Source organism: Epargyreus clarus, unplaced genomic scaffold, assembly GCF_041222505.1.
Source record: "Epargyreus clarus isolate Ecla_fem2 unplaced genomic scaffold, WU_Ecla_fem_2.2 ptg000018l, whole genome shotgun sequence".
Classification (NCBI taxonomy): domain Eukaryota; kingdom Metazoa; phylum Arthropoda; class Insecta; order Lepidoptera; family Hesperiidae; genus Epargyreus; species Epargyreus clarus.
The window spans coordinates 10,435,760-10,455,404 of record NW_027332226.1 but is presented as its reverse complement, the minus strand read 5'-3'; the positions used below and the strand labels follow the sequence as shown (position 1 = coordinate 10,455,404).

At 35.4% G+C, this 19,645-nt stretch overlaps 1 protein-coding gene across 4 annotated transcripts; it reads right to left on the bottom strand.

Annotated features, from left to right (window-relative positions):
- Positions 1-510: 510 nt before the first annotated feature.
- On the bottom strand, positions 511-19,215 carry LOC140749428 (glutamyl aminopeptidase). Of its 4 annotated transcripts, XM_073082460.1 has the most exons (18): positions 18,949-19,215; positions 16,883-17,077; positions 15,117-15,481; positions 13,586-13,721; positions 12,453-12,729; positions 11,600-11,770; positions 10,994-11,091; positions 10,456-10,590; positions 9,769-9,941; positions 9,158-9,298; positions 7,067-7,152; positions 6,292-6,422; positions 5,346-5,546; positions 4,812-4,888; positions 3,704-3,861; positions 3,158-3,287; positions 2,468-2,690; positions 511-1,726 (listed from the first exon to the last, which is right to left on the bottom strand). In XM_073082460.1, the coding sequence occupies exons 2-18, from the start codon at positions 17,075-17,077 to the stop codon at positions 1,577-1,579; spliced, it is 2,847 nt and encodes a 948-aa protein (XP_072938561.1). In that variant the 5' UTR covers positions 18,949-19,215; the 3' UTR covers positions 511-1,576. The 4 variants fall into 4 exon arrangements, with proteins under 4 accessions (XP_072938561.1, XP_072938563.1, XP_072938562.1 ...); XM_073082462.1 differs by lacking the exon at positions 16,883-17,077 and having other exon boundaries at positions 18,949-19,209; XM_073082461.1 differs by lacking the exons at positions 15,117-15,481; positions 16,883-17,077; positions 18,949-19,215 and adding an exon at positions 14,311-14,934.
- Positions 19,216-19,645: the final 430 nt, after the last annotated feature.

Sequence of the window (19,645 nt, the reverse complement as noted above, 5' to 3'; positions counted from 1 at the left end):
TTTTAATCATTGAAATATATATTTTTAAGCATTTGATCATTCTTTGTAAGAAAAACTACTACCGCCCATGAACATCTGTAATCAACCCCAGATAGGATTAGATATTCCTATCTGAGGTCGGCCACAAATGCGCCGCTACCTCTGAGGACTAAGCTGGAACGCCTCGAAAAAGTATGTCTCCCTTACCACACTGCTGTTATTAGGCAGAAATAGGTGTGGCGGTGGTGTCGCCGGAGTCGAACCACAAAGAGCTCTACCACCTTCAAAGTATACGGGCATTCCCGTCGCGCGTGTGAACCGCACGCATGTACCAGTCTCACGCGTGGTACTTGCAACCTATCATTTTATACGCAAACGAAAACGGGCCACAGAGCTTGCAGCAAGTTACATTGTTTGCGTATGTAACACGTGTAATCGTGCGTGACAGGAAAAGCGCAAAGGTCACAAACCTTAACAATACTACTACATGACGCGTAAAAATCTAGAACGATTTGAAAAAGAAATACTAAGTCACATGTATATTTTATTGTACCTTTCATTATTTAAGTAACCTTTCATTATGTAAGTATATTACAGTAATTGATTGTGTGTAAATTTATTTTACATAGAAAGTATACAATTTCGTTACATTGTTTAATTGTAATACGAATTACAATGACCTACATAATAAATTATGTAAATTTGCAAAAACTTTAAACAATACATTGTTTTTTCATGAGAAACAACCGTAGAAGTCATGTTATTCTCAGCATCGGCGATTCGCATTTTGGCGAGTGCATTGATGCTAAATCACTTTTCGGCGACTTGCCGCGTTTGGTCGCAAAAACGCGCATTGTAGAGATTGCATTGCAATGCTTTATTGCATCTTTCGCGTTCAGTTGCTGCATTGAACGTCCATAAATAGCTGTGACCAAGTTCGAAAATGTACAGAATATATCGTTTGATCGCTCTATTTGCTTTGAAAAAAGCTAGATTGTCGATCTAAGTATCGTCGAAGTAAGTAATGGGAAGTTTGAAAACATTCAACGCAGGTAGGCTACAAAAATAACCCATACCTTTATTCAGTACTAACCGCATGATACAGTATCTTTTGGGCTACTTTTTATTTTTTTTGAAACACACATGTTCAGCAGTGGGACATGAGATTGCAAAAAGTAGGTATAATAATTTTAATAATATAAATAAATAAAATTATAGGTAGGAATAATAGAAACTGTGTGTATTTGTGTACGCACGTAAGAAGTTACAATTATTTGGCGTACTTACTAAAGCAATTCTTATGTTCAAACAAATTTTAACTGAGCAAACGATTAATAGACGAAAGTAAATTAAAAAACATATTATAAAATTGTGTGTTACATCGAGGCCTGCAACATCGTCTCACGCTAAAATTATGTGTTACAGCGATGTGCGTAACATTTTCCAACGCTAAAAATTGCGTATTAGATCGGCGTACACAAATTCGTCCCACATTAAAAATATGTGTTACATCGGCACACAACTTCGTCCCACAATAAAAATTCACTTTCAAGTCCCAAAAACACCAAAAGAAGTGTAGCTTCGATACGTTGCAATATTATTCTTTGATCTGATCTTTCAGCCAGGCAGCCACGTTGGGTTGGTTGAGGGTGGTCCACTTGATGTTGGTTCTAACAGTTTCCAGCGCTCGTTTGCGAGCCGCCGCGCCCGCCCCCGCCTCCGGGTACTGCTCGAACCACGCCTCCATCTGCAACGACAGATGTATTTGTATAGTCCGCGTAAAAATGCTAGTCCGTTCTAAATATAGAAAATGACTCGCGACGCCATAGCAGATTGTATGACTACACCTTCAGAGCGGACTAGCAGTTTGGCGCGAACTATACTACCATTTATGAACCCTTGTCACTTGTGTGATAGGGCTGTGTATGTGTGCGAGTCCATGTGATCTCTGTACCAGTAATTTATTTATTTAATTAAAACTTATTGCATCACCTCTATGAAGAAATGTACAAAAGGGTAAACTTAATGCCTAATGGCATTCTATTCCAATCAACCCTGGGTGGATAGTATTGATCTAAGATGCCCATTGCATGTCGTAAGAAGCGATTAAAAGGAAATTGTTCAAAGGTTGTGGATTCAAGAGTGGGGCTTCAAACCGTTCGACTCTAAGAAGGACGACTGTATACGTGGCCGTATATGCCTCTCGTCATCAATAACAAAACGGTTCATGTGTGCTATAATCATTGAATCGCGCAGGGTTTACAAAGGGAAGTACTAACTTAAGTAGATAATAGAACCGTCCCTACTAGTGTTGTTCAAATTCGAAATCCTTATGCAAACCATACATTAGTCTTCAAATGAAAAAAGAAACGAATTACAGAACCATCATTGGTCACTAAAATTCCACCAACAAATCAACTAAATGCCTTTAATGGGCTTCTTACAAATAAAAATGCTATTAATACAAAGGCTAGCACAAATAAATCACCTCTCGAAGCTTCTCTTCCGTATTAAAAGAGCCAGTGATGCCCGGAACCAAGCCGCCCAAGTACCGACTGTTGAGCGTGAAGCGCTCCACGAGCTGCGGCCAGCGGGCACGCACGTCGTCCCACACTAGTCCCGCACCGGATGGGTTCCCGCTGATTATCTGTAGGACCGTCAAATAGTCCTGGCTGCGAATGTTCTTCTCGTCCCACGCAAGTTCCATGTATCTACAAAGACGTTTTTAAGTGAAAAAATCTTTGGACACATTGAGCGTTGAAATCAACCATTTGTACGTCTTGTGTCCCAAAAACAACTTTTCGCTCTTCATGCTGGTTTTCCTTCTTTTTTATTTGTGTATCTTTTAATAAATAATGAGTTTTGAAAGTGCCTACTTGGTGCCTAAATTATATTAAAATAAATAAACCAAATCTTTTCAATTTAGGCAACGCCGTGGACGTTACATTTAATTTTTATATTATTCGAGTTTGTAAAAATAAATGGAGAACCGTGACTGCTAAAGTGCAAAATAATATAGCTACTTTATAATGTTAAATAATGTTTACAGGTATGTATCAAGTATTATAAAAAACGTATAATAACATACTTAAGAAATGCCAAAAGAAGTATAACTTAAATGAAGTGGCTAACTGGTAATATTTAAAGTAAGTAGATGTAATATTCTTTTTTAGTTAACCTTTTCAAAATATCCGCGTTCCTCGGTGCGGAGAGTGCGTTCCTTATCTTCGACTGTTCCTGTACGTCTTCCTCCGCTAAGTATATTTTCCATAGCTTCTCCCAATCTGCTTCAGTTGCTTCTTTCATACCTGTAATATATAATGATTATCAAAACTACCTTCATTAACCACTCCGTAGGAAATGGCCAAGTTACAAGACGTACAAGGTCAACCCATAAGTTTCTCGTCTCAGACTGAGACAGGCCGTAGTCTATCTGGCTGGCCGAATGCAAATTGAGAAATTTCACACATGTTCGAGAACCATTTTGAGATCTCTCAGGTTTTACAATGTTACGTTATCACGGTTATACAAGTAATAATAGCGTATTAGATAGCTCTACTTCCAAAAATGTACCTGTGTGGATTCGAACTTCGGACCCATCAATTCGGCTGAGTTTCAACCACTAGACTATCACAGACTTTAGGGTGAAACTCGGCCTTGCCATTTGATAAGGCTAGATTAAAAAAAGTTATTAATCATAAAAACAATAATAATAGACACATACCGTGATAATACACGAAATCGCGTAAATCCGGCTCGATCTTGAAGTCTTCACCTGCGTTGCGAGCGTTAAGCCATTGCAGGAACAGACCCCTTACTTTCTCCTTCGCTTCTGGTAGCTCGAAGGTGACTGCCATTGACAAAATCCTCGTGCGTAAAAGCCTATAATAAAGTATTAACACTTTCAAAATCACTCATTAGTGTCGTAGGCGTGATAACCAAGATTTAAGATTTACATTAGGCAAATATAGTCCGCGTCAAACTGCTAGTCCGCCTGAATATAGAAATGAGTCGCGTCGTAACATCAACTGGGCATGATGACAAATTTTGAACTCCCCTTCTATAATGTAGGTACATGTCTACTGATTCCAAAAATTGTTTTATTTCGGCAATAAATTCAGTATTAACGGAAATATTAGCTAAATTTTATATTTTTTTAAAACAAATTTTGAATTAAGCGCGGAAACGCTAACGGGTGTCATGGCGTCCGCGAGTGACATCACGCTTCAATATCCCATAGAAAAGTTCAAGCAATACGGTGACACGCCAAAAAAATGACGTCATTTCGCCCCGATTAGCGTTTTAGACAAGATGGCCGACTGCATTATTTTATACTTTTACTTTATTGAAAATATAATGAATCTTAAAGTTTTTATAAAAACTGGGGTATTTTTGAGAATGCTTCCAACATATTGTTTTTAAGTAAATCGTTTATTCTTCGATTTTTTTAATATGGACTATCATCATGCCCATTGTAGTTATCAGCGGGACGAAGACACCGCGGGACCCCCCGGCACCCGTTCCCTGTCCGCTCTCGCCCACGGTTACAGAGCTGCATTAGTGTGCCCTTACTATTGCTACGGAGTATATGCTTGTAGTTTTGTTCGACCGCATTGGCTCTCTGACTACACCTGCACGCTCAGAGCGGACTAGCAGTTTGGCGCGGACTACAGATTCGTTTATATACGTTTAAATTATACATACATGAAAGCTTCATAGATATAAAATAAGTATTGGTGTTTATAAATCTACTTTGAAATTTAATTATTGTACAATCATTATAAACTATAATATATTTAGTAGTAAATTATAATTAAATAATGTAAGATTACCCTTCAATAACGGTTAAGTTCGTTTTCTCCCAGCTTTGCTCCAAATACAGCGGTTTTATTAGACGTTGGACATATACCTGCGAAATAAATACAATTATTAATTCTACTGAATCTTTTCACAAATAAATTGATAAAGAGGCAATATCGAAGCCACATACATTGTCAGATTTGTCCAACATTTTTTTGGATTTAACCCCGCTACCCCTGAGGACTAAGCTGGAACGCCTCGGAAAAGTATGTCTACTTTACCACACCCTACAAACCAGAACACAGCAGCGTTTAACTTTGCTGTTATGACGCAGAAATAGATGTGGCGGTGGTGCCGCCGGAGTCGAACCACAAAGGGTTCTACTACCTTTAAATGCCGAATAATGCCGAAGTCATTATCAGATTTGAACAACAAATCGTATATTTTAATTTAACGAATATATCTTTGGATCAGGAAAAGCAACCTTACCTACTTAGACTACCTACTTTATTATTGGATGGTCGATTACCTACTTTCCACACCTTACACGAGTCATCTTAAATTACCTGTAGATCATCATGCGCCGAGGAGTTGAACAGTCTATCAGACAGCTTGTTGAATATCGTGGCAGCTGTTTCCCATGGTACATAGTCCCTTTCCACAGCCAAGTACGACGTGAGGTCCAGGGCTATGTCGTAGTAGGTCAGACGGGCTTCGGCCAACGCGAACACGTCGTCCAATAGATGGGCTCTGTCTGATATCGTTAGCTGAAATGGTGGAATGTTTTATGAATAAACGTACTGAATTTCATACAAAATTTTTACGAATTGAATTTTTTCGTATCGCCAATAATATGGGAGAACAGAAACATTGGTTATTCTTATTACAAGTAGTTTTAAGATTGGTATTAATTAAAAAAATGGACGAGGAAATAATTATGATTAGCAAACTTAACGATAAAACAATTTTTTTGGAAACTTATTTTTATAAAATCCATTTGTAAATAAATATAGTTTTAGCGATTTTAAACCACGCTAAAATCACACACGGAAAATCGTTAAACCTGATTCCTGACGATCCTGATGAGAATAGGTTAAAATTATTAAAATCGTGTACTGTCATTGGTTCTTCGAAATTAATTGGACCGTTCAAAGTGGGTAAAAATCGAGTACAAAGATTCCGTTATATACATACATGCACACATACATAGATGCAATCCAAGCTAATAAAAGCGTGTTATAAAAATATAAAAAAAATCATTTTTTTATTTTTTTTTTCCTTAATGTTTGCATTACTTTGGGGCACGACATTATTAATAATAGGTCCATTACTAGATAAAATAAATATTGTCTGCCATTGTTGCACTTTTTCCGTTCTGCAGTACATTTTCATTGGTCCTTTTTGAGCATAGACTCATAATCCATTTATTTGCAAGTCAATCATAACAGCGATATCTCACATAGCCCTGTGCACTAGGGTGAAAGATAAAATTTGTATGTAACGCGTACATACCTTATCAGATTTCGCCTTCAGAAGTTCTATCAAATGTTCCCACATTTCCTCCGGATAGTTTATTCTGTAGAAGCCGACTTGATTGTTATTTATTTTAATTAGATGTTCTCCTTGCCCGAGAGTAATATTCACTAAAACATTATTTCATATTTTTAAGTAAATTAATAAACGCTTTCTACACTCACATCCCCACACTAGGATTCCCTGTTTCGTGGGTGCCATGAACACACACATAGACAAATACACAAACACCCAGACCCAGAAACAGAAATCTAAATCATCATTTAGATATCTGTCTGGCCGGGGATCGAACCCGGGACCCTTCGCGCAGCAGACCGGCATGGTGACCGCTCCGCCACGCGGGTCGTCGAATTAAAGAGAATATGAGCTGACAACATCTGCCTGATGAAAAGTAGTATTTGCAACATATCTTACCTACGTCCTTAATACTCAATCTATATAATCTTTTGTCTATCAAATTGACATTTGAGAATTACTTCGTACTGGAAATTATCAAATTTAGATTTTTGGTAGGTATTATTTATATATTGATTAATTTATTTATTATTGGACGTAAATCTCTTACTTAATCCCAATAAGACCCTATGGTCATACCTTTTTTCTTAAATCATATAATATGTTTTGTTAAACAAGAGTTAATTGTAAGCTCATTAATAAAATACGGCTTTTTTTATACATACACCCAACGGAATAGAAATTAAGTGAAATTCAAACTTATAAGTTAAGTTACTTATTATATAAATATAACTCATACCACTGTCATAGACATCTGGGAACCACAATATCTTCTTGTTCATTCCTCTGTTTGTTTTGTACGTTATTGGTATAAACCAGCGGTAGCTAAAATATAAATAAAATAATTAAAAATGATATTGATAAATTCCATCATAAATACATGATTTTTTAAGAAACTAATTTGTAACGACGACATATAGCCAAATACGTCAGTAACAAGCTAAAAAAAGTATATACTTATGTATGCACGTAAGTTCTTAAATAAATGTTAACTAAGCCCACAAATAATAAACGAGAGTATATTTTACAAATAAATTATGAGTTACATCGGCATGTGCCCCTTACGTTACGCACGTGCCAATGTATAGTCCGCGTTAAATTGCTAGTCCGCTCTGAATATAGAAATGGATTGCGTCGCCACAGCAAATTGTATTACTACACCTGCTCGCAACAACTTCAGAGCGGACAAGCAGTTTGGCGCGGACTATATTACACAACATAATCCCAAATAAGTATAACTACACAAGAGTAACTTGAACACGATCACAGATGTGTTACTATTATCATTAGAAGATACCAATATTAATAATGTGGGTAAAGGAGTACCCTTAGTACATGCTTTCCAGTCTGTTTAATGCATAGAAAAGAAAATCAAGTAGAAGTGGTAAGTACGAGCGAAAGTATCGGAACCGTTGTCCTCAAACTCACACTTGCGTTTTTCTTGTTACATATAACACTACTAAAGTAAATATCATTTTATTGGTCGTTTATAGTTAACTCAAAACAATTCTAAAATATACAGAATGAATATGTAAAAACAACTTAGGCGCATATAATATTGAGGTTTATTTTGCTACAACATTTAAAAGCATTTACGTCATTTAGTATTTGAAAATGTAGTTCCGCTACTTGACCCTAGATGGCAGTGATTGGGCTTAATGCAATTATAGCCCTAAGCACATTAAACTTACGGACCAAACTTGCGTAATATTTCTCCTACTGGAATAGTGCAGGGGAAAGAGTTTATTTACGATAAAATTATCCATACCTTGATGAGTTCTAATGTGAATAATAAATCTATGGGATAAGATTAAAATTAAACAAGGTTTAATTATTAAGAACTGTAATAAAAATAACATAGGTACTGTACAACAATGGTAGGTTACGTGTCAAGACAGTACGTTTCGTGAGTAGAAGTCGTAAAAATCAATACACGAAATTTGTTTTATATTAAATAAAAAATATATTATAAAAAATAGTTAGGTTAAAATGTTCAAGACTCTAGATACTACATACTACGTAATTTACGTATTTTTGTACATAGATATATTTTGTAGATGAGATAAAGTAAATATATAAATGTTAAACATTTAGGAATTGGCCGCATCCTTAACAATTATATAGTATCTGTCTATTTCTCCTTACTAGTAGCACTCATAAATCCAAGCTATGGAAAAATATTGAGATATATCATGAGAGATATGATATGTGAGTACACCACAGTAGCTATTACGTAGTAGGTATTATGATACTTTTCGCCGCAAAACCCTAATTTTAGATTTATATAATTTTATTTTCTAATTAAAATATTTTACCATTATAATAATGTATATTATAAAATATCGATAAGAAAAATTGTACTTGCCCCTATCATTTATTGAGTAGCGTGGATTTTTCTAGACGTTTTGGTATGGTGAACTCAATTAAAAATGAACTTTATTTGAAACCAGTAAGGTTGATTTTAGCATAACTATGTGGAAATTATTTATAAATTTGATATTTTTATGATTTTAGGAAAAATAAAATAAAATTGTACTCAGTGATGGTACGAAACACGTCCGTTTTTAATTGTCTTCTTTCTGCTATCATTTTTACATTCCTAAATAGCATAATATGTCTTAATAATTTATTTTATTGAATTTGACAAACATCTGTCTCGGACCGATGCTCAAACATGAGTAGACTCGTTTGAAGGCAAGTGAGAGTAACAACGCCTAGTAGTGGAAGCCGCGCTACGCCTACTTTGCACTTCCACTTGTTTTTTCTGTTCCATGGTTTAATGCAACTCCTACAATCCTATTAGTAATGACCATTTTCAGAATATACGTACTTGAACTCCGAATCATTTTCGTACACAGCTTCTGAATCCAGCAGAAACCGTGTCTGCGTCAGTACATATGTACCGTCGTCCGAGGGCCTGACCGTCACGACCGGATAGCCCATTTGCCTGGTCCAAGTCTCTATAATGTATCTAAAATACGATCACTACTCAGTAATACACAGTAAATAAACATAACATTACTAACAAACAAACCAGTGATTGTCTATTGAATTCAATTCCGTATATACGTGTGCACTCTATCATACCCTATCACGTAGGAGTTCGAGTTTCTAATATAAGATAGATACTTTTGGTTTTGACACCTTATGTGCATATTAGAAATTAATTATCACTTGCTGTAAGCGCGAAGGAAAGTATCGCTGGCAAACACATTCATATCAGAGTTTTAAAACATAAGTTTTTAAAGATGTGATATCTATACCAATTCACACTTAGCCAGCATTGTGGGCTATGTCTAAAGCGGCTATATGAGGTTGCTAGAGCGAGAGTGGCCTACCCAGCAATGGGACAGTAATAAAGATGATGAGTAACAAGCAATTCAAACAAACAAACTTTATAGAGAGTAAACTGAGTGCTCAACTGTGTAGAGGGGTACTTACGAAATATTTATGTAAATAGGGTTATCTCTCTTGAAGTAAGGGTCCATGCAGAATAACAAAAGATCCCGTGTCACGGTATTGCCGTACTCATACTTTTTCAGATAGTCCGAGATGGACCGACGGAATGACTCTTCGCCAAGCATCCCTTCTAACATTCTTAGCACGGAAGCTCCCTGTAAATGTTATGTTCGTAGTTAAAATAATTTTGAGATACTAAATTAGATTCAAATGGTTCGTCTAATATAAGATGCAGTTACTTTTAAACTAAGTATTAGTAAGCATTAGCTGGTGGATTTCAACTTCAATTAAGAGCGCAGTAGAACACGGTATTAAAACATGGAAATAGGTGTAACATTGGTTTATCTTAAAAAAACGGTTGTCTGTAAAGTAGGTTTACTGACGATAGTTGAACGTGACAACGTCATAAGAAAATACTGATGGAATGGTTGCAAGTTGGAGAGAGACAGATGTCGAACGCTGCCGAACGCGGACGCCGATTGTGCCTCTTTGTCGCTCGTTCCGCGCTCTCGCTTGCACTTCAAGCCTTAAAAGGAACGCCTCAGGTAACGCCGCATGAGTCATGTTTTTTGGTGCGTTCAGCCGGCTCAATCGAATTATAAGACGTTGTCACGTCAAAATATAATTAGGTCACTTGTTCATGCAATAATTTAAATCAAGTATTCTTACCTTATTGTAAGAAATAGCATCAAAAATGGCTGTTATTTGGTCAGGAGTCTCTACATTCTGTAAAATTGGGTGGCTGGATAGCTTAGCATCTGTTACTAACACTGGATGCATTGTTTTTGTTAAGAATTGGTCCAACTGCAAATAAAAAAAATTAATTGTACACTACTATACTAGTTATCAAGAAACACCTTAATTTATTTTATTCTATCGGTACGGTAAAAGATTAAATAAAACATAACAATTTTATATTGTGTTTTATATATTAGAATAACAAACAAACACTTAGTTCATCTGTTAAGTGGTATTAAGCATTTATTATATTCTTCATGTAAAGCCCCTATTATATATGGAGTTGATAATACTTACGAGATCTACTTACCTTCAGTTATTAAGTTGTAATATTTAATAGGCTGTTATCAACCCTATATATGTTTTAAATATATATATAGAGTTGATAACACATGCCCATGGGCGGCAAGGGCCACATATTCATACTAGACTTGTTTCTACTTTACTATTTAAATAAATAATATATTACCATAGACCACGATGGTTCAATAGCATTCAACGACTTCACTTGCATGTATGATGCAAACCCTTCATTAAGCCATACCTCATCCCACCATTTCATTGTCACTAAAATATAAGTGGACATATTCATAAAAATCAAAAACCAAGTTTAATAGTAAAAATGTTATCATCATTATCTTGAATGATAAACCAACACATTATTGTCCCACTGCTGGGTTGGTCTGTACCCAGCAGTAGGACAGTAAGGACCCTCTCAGAATATCATGGGTTTAGGTTTTACCATTCTAGCCAATTGCTTATAGACAGCCTAGAAAACTTTTTAATAGAATTCTCAGGCATCTAAATTCCTCACTATTAAAGTGGTAATTATTTTTGAATACACTCACAGCTTTGAGAAATCTGAAATGCGTGCCTGAAGCCAGGACCACCAGTAAGAGACCAAATTTCAATTCACCAAGCTAGGCTATAAAGTCTTTTTATTAAATAAGTAATATTTATTTTTTTAATACAAATTTGAGCAGTCGTTACTATTGCACTCAATTAAATAGAGGGAAAATTTTAAAGACAGGCAATATATTAAAATGTAGAAAAAAATAAGAGTTATTGTATCCACCTAAGTTTCCAAACCACATATGGGCCAATTCATGTGCTATGGTATTGGCAACACTGATTTTGTTCTTAGAAGAAGCAGTTTCATTGTCAACCAGAAATGATGTTTCCCTGTATGTTATGAGACCCCAATGCTCAGTAGCACCTGATACATAATCTGGGATCGCTATCATATCTGTAATAAATAAAAATAATTTATCAGTACATTATTATATAATAATCATATATTTATTATTTGATGACTGTCAGAAAGGTTTAGGAAATAATTAGAAGTAAGATTTTTTTATTGAGCTCTCAAGAGTAGCAATACATCTGTAGCCAACCTCAGGTAGGACTCTGATCTTATCAGTAGTTGATTACAGATGTCAATGGGCATTGTCCTTTATCATCAGGTGGTAAGTGGCAACTACCATCACTTTCAATAACTTCCATAATCCAAACTCAAGTGGATCAGTCTACCTGAGGTCAAAAACAGATGTAATATGGGTACCATTACACAGGTTTTCATCTTAGGACTATGTTGAATACTTAATGCATTTATCCATTATCACTATTAGTGGCAAATACAACTACATGTAATATGTTTTATCCTTCGACGACCCGCGTGGCGGAGCGGTCCCGGGTTCGATCCCCGGCCAAGACAGATTTCTAAATGATGAATTTAGATTTCTGTTTCTGGGTCTGGGTGTTTGTGTATTTGTCTCTGTGTGTGTCCATAGCACCCACGATACAGGGAATCCTAATGTGGGGCTGTGAGTGTAGAAAGCGTTTTTTTTTTATGGTTTAAGAACTATTCCCACATTATTAATAAGAAATCTCTATTATTTCTTAATAAGAAATACTTAGGCCACACTTACCCAGTTTTGGTAGCGGGAAAGGCACTTCATAGTACTTGATATAGAATTCAGTGACCCTTTTCCCAATGTCTTGAGCAAAATCTATTTTGTGAGTCTGGTCCTTCTGAGCGAATGACCTCAGTTTAAAGTTCCTACCAATCCCGCTTGAAAATATATCAGTCTCCTTGTGATCAAATTTACAGATAACGAAGCATACTAAGTATGTAGACATTGGGACGCTGGTTGCAAAGTTGACTGTTTCCATTTTGGTTTTGCTGTCAACAGTTTTGGAAATCTCCTAAAAAAATAAATGAAATTAGTAAAAACAATGAAAATATTTAGTATAACAATATGCACGCATGAATATAATGAGTTTTTGAGATGTTGTCATCAATGCATTACTATTCCACTGCTGGGCATGGAATGGTCTCCATCCATAATAAGAAGAGATTAGGCCATTCTCAAAGAGTAGATAAAATGGATATGAATTTCATGCCCTCTCAATAAAGAATATCATAGGAAACTTATGTTTTACTTTGCTGAGCTTAAGTATTATCAAATCATTAATTATGTCAGGTTGCTTTGTCATTGGCCTCTAACCGTGAGCAAAAGTCACTAGTAAAAGCTTCTAATACATCCTTACTAATATTATAAATCCGAAAGTAACTCTGTCTGTCTGTCTGGTTGTCTCTTCTTCACGCCTAAACCACTGAACCGATTTTAATGAAATTTTGTACAAAGATAGTCTAAGACCCGGAAATCTCACGGGAACTAGGGATGGCGATCTAAGATCGATTAATCGGAGAATCGATCATTTAGACCAAAAGAATCGATTATTTTAATCGATATTAGTAAGGATTGAATCGTAAACTATGCTTTTGATCAAGTGATCTTTAGCAGTTGTTGTCCATGAGCCCACGAAGGTTCCAGAGTTGGTACGACCAATTTTCGCCAGATGGCGCCACTGTCGTTCCAATGAAGGTACGAATTTTCAGTTTTATGTATGTCATATTATTTTCTTTGAAGCCGCGGGCGAAGCCGCGGGCAAAAACTAGTAATTATATATAAATGCAAAAACAAATGAAAATGTATTAATATTATAACAACAACAGCACAATAAATACATTTTACCTTTAGGTTACAAGTAATCTTACATTCATGTTGGAGAGTGCCACATAAGATGGGGGCTTCACCAATGATATATCATAGGTCGCTTTGAAGTCTGGCTCGTCGAAACAGGGGAATGCTTGTCGGGCGTATGTTGGTTGAAATTTACTTGCCACCATGGTACTACAAAAAAAATAAGGGTTATATATCCGTACCACCCGTGAATATATTTATATGTCGATCTATTATAAATATATTTATGTACATTATTTTGTTTTAGTCATAACAAACATTAGGACTGTTTAATAATTTTAATTTATAGGGTGAATAAGTAAGTTAACGGGTCTTAATTACCGTACATACACAACTTGTCAAATTTTAAAATAACGCTCTCACCAAATAGCTGCAATGAACATTGTGCATTTTCGACTTATTAACTTATTCACGCGTGGTACAGATATTATACAAAGCTTTTCTAGAAAGCCGAGACGTTAATAACTTATGTATGTATAACAAGTTGTAACAAAGTAGCGAAGAAGTAAGTATACAGTCATTTAATAGTATGTGACTAATTCCAAATGGTACAATAATTCTACCAGAAGTTGATCACAGATTGCTGCCTCTCCTAGAGGTTTAAGAGGGTCATTCCATTTATAAGCCAGTTATCACACCCTTCTACCAAAACGCAAGAAATGCTTTGGTAGACACAGGTGTTTCGGTGATACCTTTCTAGACGAATCATACTATAATCTTTCAAAACAAATACATTTACCCTCCATTCTTCAAACGGGAGAGATATAATCCAACAATATTTCGCGTCATGTCACCATTAAACTCGATGTTAACATGATAGGTGCCAAGATGCAAGGGATTCTCAAATTCTATCAAAAGTTGTTCCAGCGGCTTCACTTCGGAGTAACGAATGATGTGCATTTTTTTATTTTCTTTAAACACTTTCACGTCGCGGATGTCTAGGAATTTTGTGTGAACACTTAGTGTGTGTGTGTGTTGTTTGTTTACGGTGATTATGATTTTCACTGTTCCCTTAAAGAGCCCCGTCTCCAAATCAGGGTGTAATGTTAATTTGTAATGCAAGGGGCGAACTAGTGGAGACAGTTTGCCCCATTGCTTCTTATTAGCACAAACTGGCTTCATATTGGAGTCACGAGACTTGTACCGGCAAATATTAGCAATCGTACTCCTCACACATCGAAAATACAAATTCTTGAATAGCATAGATTTTGTAATAGCATCCAATGATTACATTACGTAAGAAAACTAAATAAACACTGATTTTTTTTTATATACAAAGAAAGACAAAAGTTTTATAAGTGTTTTGTTTATCGATTTCCTCTATCCGACAGATCCGCTCCGTCATTTGTCAACCTTATTGAGCTGACACTTGACAGTGACAATTACGTACCCAGTGACCAGTATAGGTATTGTGTTGTAAGTTAAAAAAAAAGATGACTTTAAAAAATCGGAACATGCAATCAAATAATGTAAAATGTAAATATTTTTTTAAATAGGTATAAAAGAAATGTTTATAGTTGGTATATATATTTGTTTTATACTTACTCGCCATTATGCATAGTGCTTGCATAAAATCCAATGATTCCTTTGTCCAATCTCCCGGCAAATTCAATATGGAGGACATAATCCATTATAGGAATTTCATCTTTTAAATTCACTTGCATTAGTTCTCTTCCATCTGAACTCGAAAGATTTGTAGATAACACATCGATGGTTTTATTACTGGTATTTGTCAAAGTGGTTGAATATATCGTTAAATTCTTAGAATTTAATGATATAACTTTGGTAGGAGCCTGTACTTTAATTAATATGTGAACAGATCCTATAAAAGTCTTATCAGCAATATTTGGCTTTAATTGTAGCTTGTAATTTATGGGTTTTACATTTCTCGGGAGACGATAGTAATTGGCCTGAAAAAATAATAAAGGTACATCGTTACCATATCATCTATCACCTATACAAAAAACTACAGTTAAGGTAAACCGTAAGGGGCAACTATCGTACTGTACCCTTACCAGGACTTTTTACGTTTCGACAAACAAATACCAAAACAGTCATATGTTTTGGTATTTGTTTACGTATTTGCCCATACAAATTCCAATCAGCACCCCTAGCAGATTGTGTCAGAACTAGGAAATCGTATGGGCCAATACGTAAACAAATACCAAAACAGTCATATTTATCGAAACGTAAAAACTCCTGGTAAGGGTACTGATAACACGGGTGAATCACTGATAGTGGTATTTCCGACGAGCATCACGCGATTACGAATTCTTAACTAAACTCTGAACTGTCAATAATCTACATACATAGGTATACCTACATAATATAAAATTAGTAATGCAATATGGTCATATTGGTCCTGTTCACCAATAAATTTCAGTGACTATTTATTCTAGAACCCCTAAGCATTGGTGGGATAAAATATGTATAGCTATATGAGGACCATTTTTCTTTGTACAACTTTGTATAACCCACGATGCGCTGTTTTGAACCACCTTTAACAAAACTATAGCTACGCCCATGGCCCACATGGGTTTTTCATCAATGTACCGATCTCAGATAAATCAGAAGTGAGGTAGAATTATAGTCCTTCTATAACAATAACATATTATCTAAGTACTTGACCTTATCACAGTTAAATGCTCTTACGCACAATCAAGTCACGGTCAACTGTAAGATCGAGGGGGAACCACCTAGAATGGCTATATAGTCGTAAAATCTGATTAGGTACAAATTCATTATAATGTAAGTGCTTACCATAGAGTAATAATGATAAATAAAATATAGAGCGAGCCCACTCGGATAAGAACATGAGTATAGTCAGAACACCTTCGTATACGCATTACTTGGTGAATAGTTATAATTCAAGTTTAAGTGACTAAGTTAGCTAATTTCTTTGTTTTATTCTTTAAATAATCGGGGAATCGGGGAACCTAAATCGGGGAATCGGCGCAGCTGTCTACGATTCGAATTAAAGTGTTGGTGGTATACCTAATTCTATTCCAATTATTTCAGTTTGCCTTCTTATCTATCTACAAATATATTAATTACAAAGGGCTATAGAGCGCACATTGCCTAGATTTTTATCCAAAAACTTTCACTCTGCTTTACATTGACACTATTTCGAACTAAACCAATTAGCTGTGGGTAACATATTTCCTCTCTATGTCCGGTCTATAATTAGGTACTACTAAACACTTATAATTAATTATAGTTAAATGACTCCGCTTATCTATTTAAGTAATTATATTTCACCAACGGGAAATATATTAAAACTAAGATAGAAAGATATTTTATCCGTCACTCACCTCATTAGTTTTGTCTTTCAATTTATTATCAGCTGCATTAAGTTTCATCAAGGCTTGTTGACTTTCGATCTGTTTATGAAGATTTCGCTTTTGAACACCAAGTACGATACTTGACACAAAAAGGCAAAACGTCGTAGCCATGAAAAATACAAGCAGTTTATTATTCATTGTCCAATGTACGAGTTTTGGTCTCATCTGTAAACAATAGGTGTGTTGTAATGTTGCTTTCATATGTTCGAGTCATATTGAGCGTGAAGAGTCAACAACCAACGTAACTTCTTTGATAGATATTCAATACCTATTTTACAAAATTGTATCGATCTGGATGGTCGAGACATGTAACCAATTGACTTGTTAAATATATTTTAACAATTACTTTCCAATTAAATTCTATATTGGGTGGGCACACTTAATATCTGTCTTCATATCATAGCTATTTCATTATTTCCTTTTTTATTAATGTAGCAAACAAGCATCCAGTCCATCTGATTGTGAGTGGCTACTGGCGCCTATAGACATCAGATATCCGAGAAAAGACCTAGATGTGTTTTATCCCTGAGGACTAAGTTCGAACGCCTCGGGTAAGTATGTCTCCCTTACCACACCATTCACATCGTAACACAGCAGCACTGAATACTTCTGATATTAACCAGAAAGTAGTGTTGCGTTGGTGTCTCCGGAGTCGAGCACAGAGGGTTCTACCACTTTCAAACCTTTTTTATCTACAATAGGATTACGTTTGACTGCAATTTTACCCGATTTTACCTTAATCTTATACTATTGCCATTTAATACACTTGCTGCCCTTCAGCTATGATATAATCACATTATGTGTTAAAATACAATTAACATTTCCAGAGACCGATAATTTTATTTGATATTGCTATCAACGAATGTGGTAATTTTAATCCCATCAAAAACATGAATGTGATAATGGTTCATATTAAAATACGCATGGTTGTAGACTTTAAGTTTTGTTTGAAATTTTACACATAAGTACTTAATTCTAAAAATTTAGTTACCTTCACACAATAAGGTCTTGACAAGTTTATATTTTATTTGGCTAATCAACTTATTATACGCAATTTACTGTATTGATACTGTTAGGTTGGTTTTAAAATGTGATCCCTTGGGAAGAAAGTCAGCACAACACAAAACAGCGTTTATGGAACGACTGGGAAGCTCTATTATCTTTCGCTCGCAAAGCAAAAGTAGCTGTATTTGTCTTTCATTTACCTTGCACATTGTGATGTGTCTTATTTAGAGTGAAAGGCGAAACTCTAAAATTATATTCTCTTATAGAGTTATATAGTCCTGGTACTTAAAAATGGTTGTTTACAATTTTAGTACGATAAAAATAGACGTTCATGAATTATTGACATTATCTACTTGTGTAGTATGCAAGGTTCTAGTCAGGATTTTCCTTCCTTATAAAACGTCCACAAAGGAAACTTTAAACTTTATATTGATTTTGATTTAACTAATTTTAATACTTATGTTTTCATTTTATATATCATAGTCGGTTGCTTAAGATTTCTGGTACTTAATTAAAGTGTAAAATAGATTGTATAAGGTACAATGGGGTTGACATGTACAATTAGTACCCAAACCCCGAAATAAATAAAGAGAAAAAAAAAAAAGATTTCTGGTGGAGTTCAAACTCTTATCCCTTGGTTGCAGCGTAGGTAGTCTGCTGTACTATGCTATCCAGTTTCTTTTTTCTTTAGTAAGTACCTATTTTTACGGCGATGACTTCTTTCAATGACCAATAATTCAAATTCTGCATTCGGCATTTCGTTTTAAAACATTTCATTTCAATAATAGTCAATATTAAAAAAAAAACCTTCTGATCTGTTACATTATCGTCAAGGTCTAATATTTTTCATGTGTGACGGTTTATTAAATTCTCACTTGAATTTTTCTTATTACGCGCGTAACGAAATGAAACTTCAAATATGTACCTATACATATACTACAAGGGTAGAAGTATTTTAAACCCTGAGCGAGGTGTATCATCTCTATTTTATTATTTATAGAAATTTACGGAATAAATAGTTTTATACTCACATCGGAAGCCTGTAAAGTAAATCTAAATGCTGATCACCATAAACACTTTCACTTCAATCCACTTGATACTACAGCTTACATGATACTGTGATGTCAATCGTAGACGGGAGAAAATCTCAGTGAGGTTGTAACGATATCGTTGTGTACCAGATAAAGATCGTAATTATTGCAACTAAATGCGCAACGTTTAAGTTACGACATGGCTTACGTTTCACTCAAACTGAGTTCGCTTGTCGCTTAGGAACGTGATTGTTTGTGTATACAGTGGTCACAATAAGGCTACTTAAGCAACTTACGAGTACGTACCTACTTGAATGAGGAAAATATATTTACATAACTAGACGCTGGGCAATCCACCAACTTCATAGGTATTTTACTTCGACTTAAAAGAAAGGGGTTTGTAATTAGCCTATTCCTATGTGTAGGTTACATGCACTACCGCAACACCAATTTCTGCCTAGTCGAATACTTCGATGCTTACGTATTCCCGTATCAAAGAGGTGGTAAGGGAGACATGATGAACGGTTTTTCAGCCGCCTCTGAGCGGACGCGGCACCGCAACTCTCATCATCCGGTGTGCGCAGTTATCTGCGTTTTCTACAGGATCAGCGGGCGTTTTTCAACTTATATCGATATCTTTTCATCCAAAATACGATCGTGTAATACCTATGAATAACCTATGAATAGTAATTAGTAC

Bases quoted from the DNA above. Each gene is read 5' to 3' on its own strand.
- LOC140749428 (XM_073082460.1), bottom strand. From the start codon at position 17,077: ATGAGACCAAAACTCGTACATTGGACAATGAATAATAAACTGCTTGTA. The intron at 13,722-15,116 runs GTAAGTATAAAA...TTTTTTTTGTAG, and splicing joins AGCACTATGCATAATGGCGA to TACCATGGTGGCAAGTAAAT. The intron at 6,423-7,066 runs GTATGAGTTATA...ATAATGTTTTAG, and splicing joins CCCAGATGTCTATGACAGTG to TGAATATTACTCTCGGGCAA.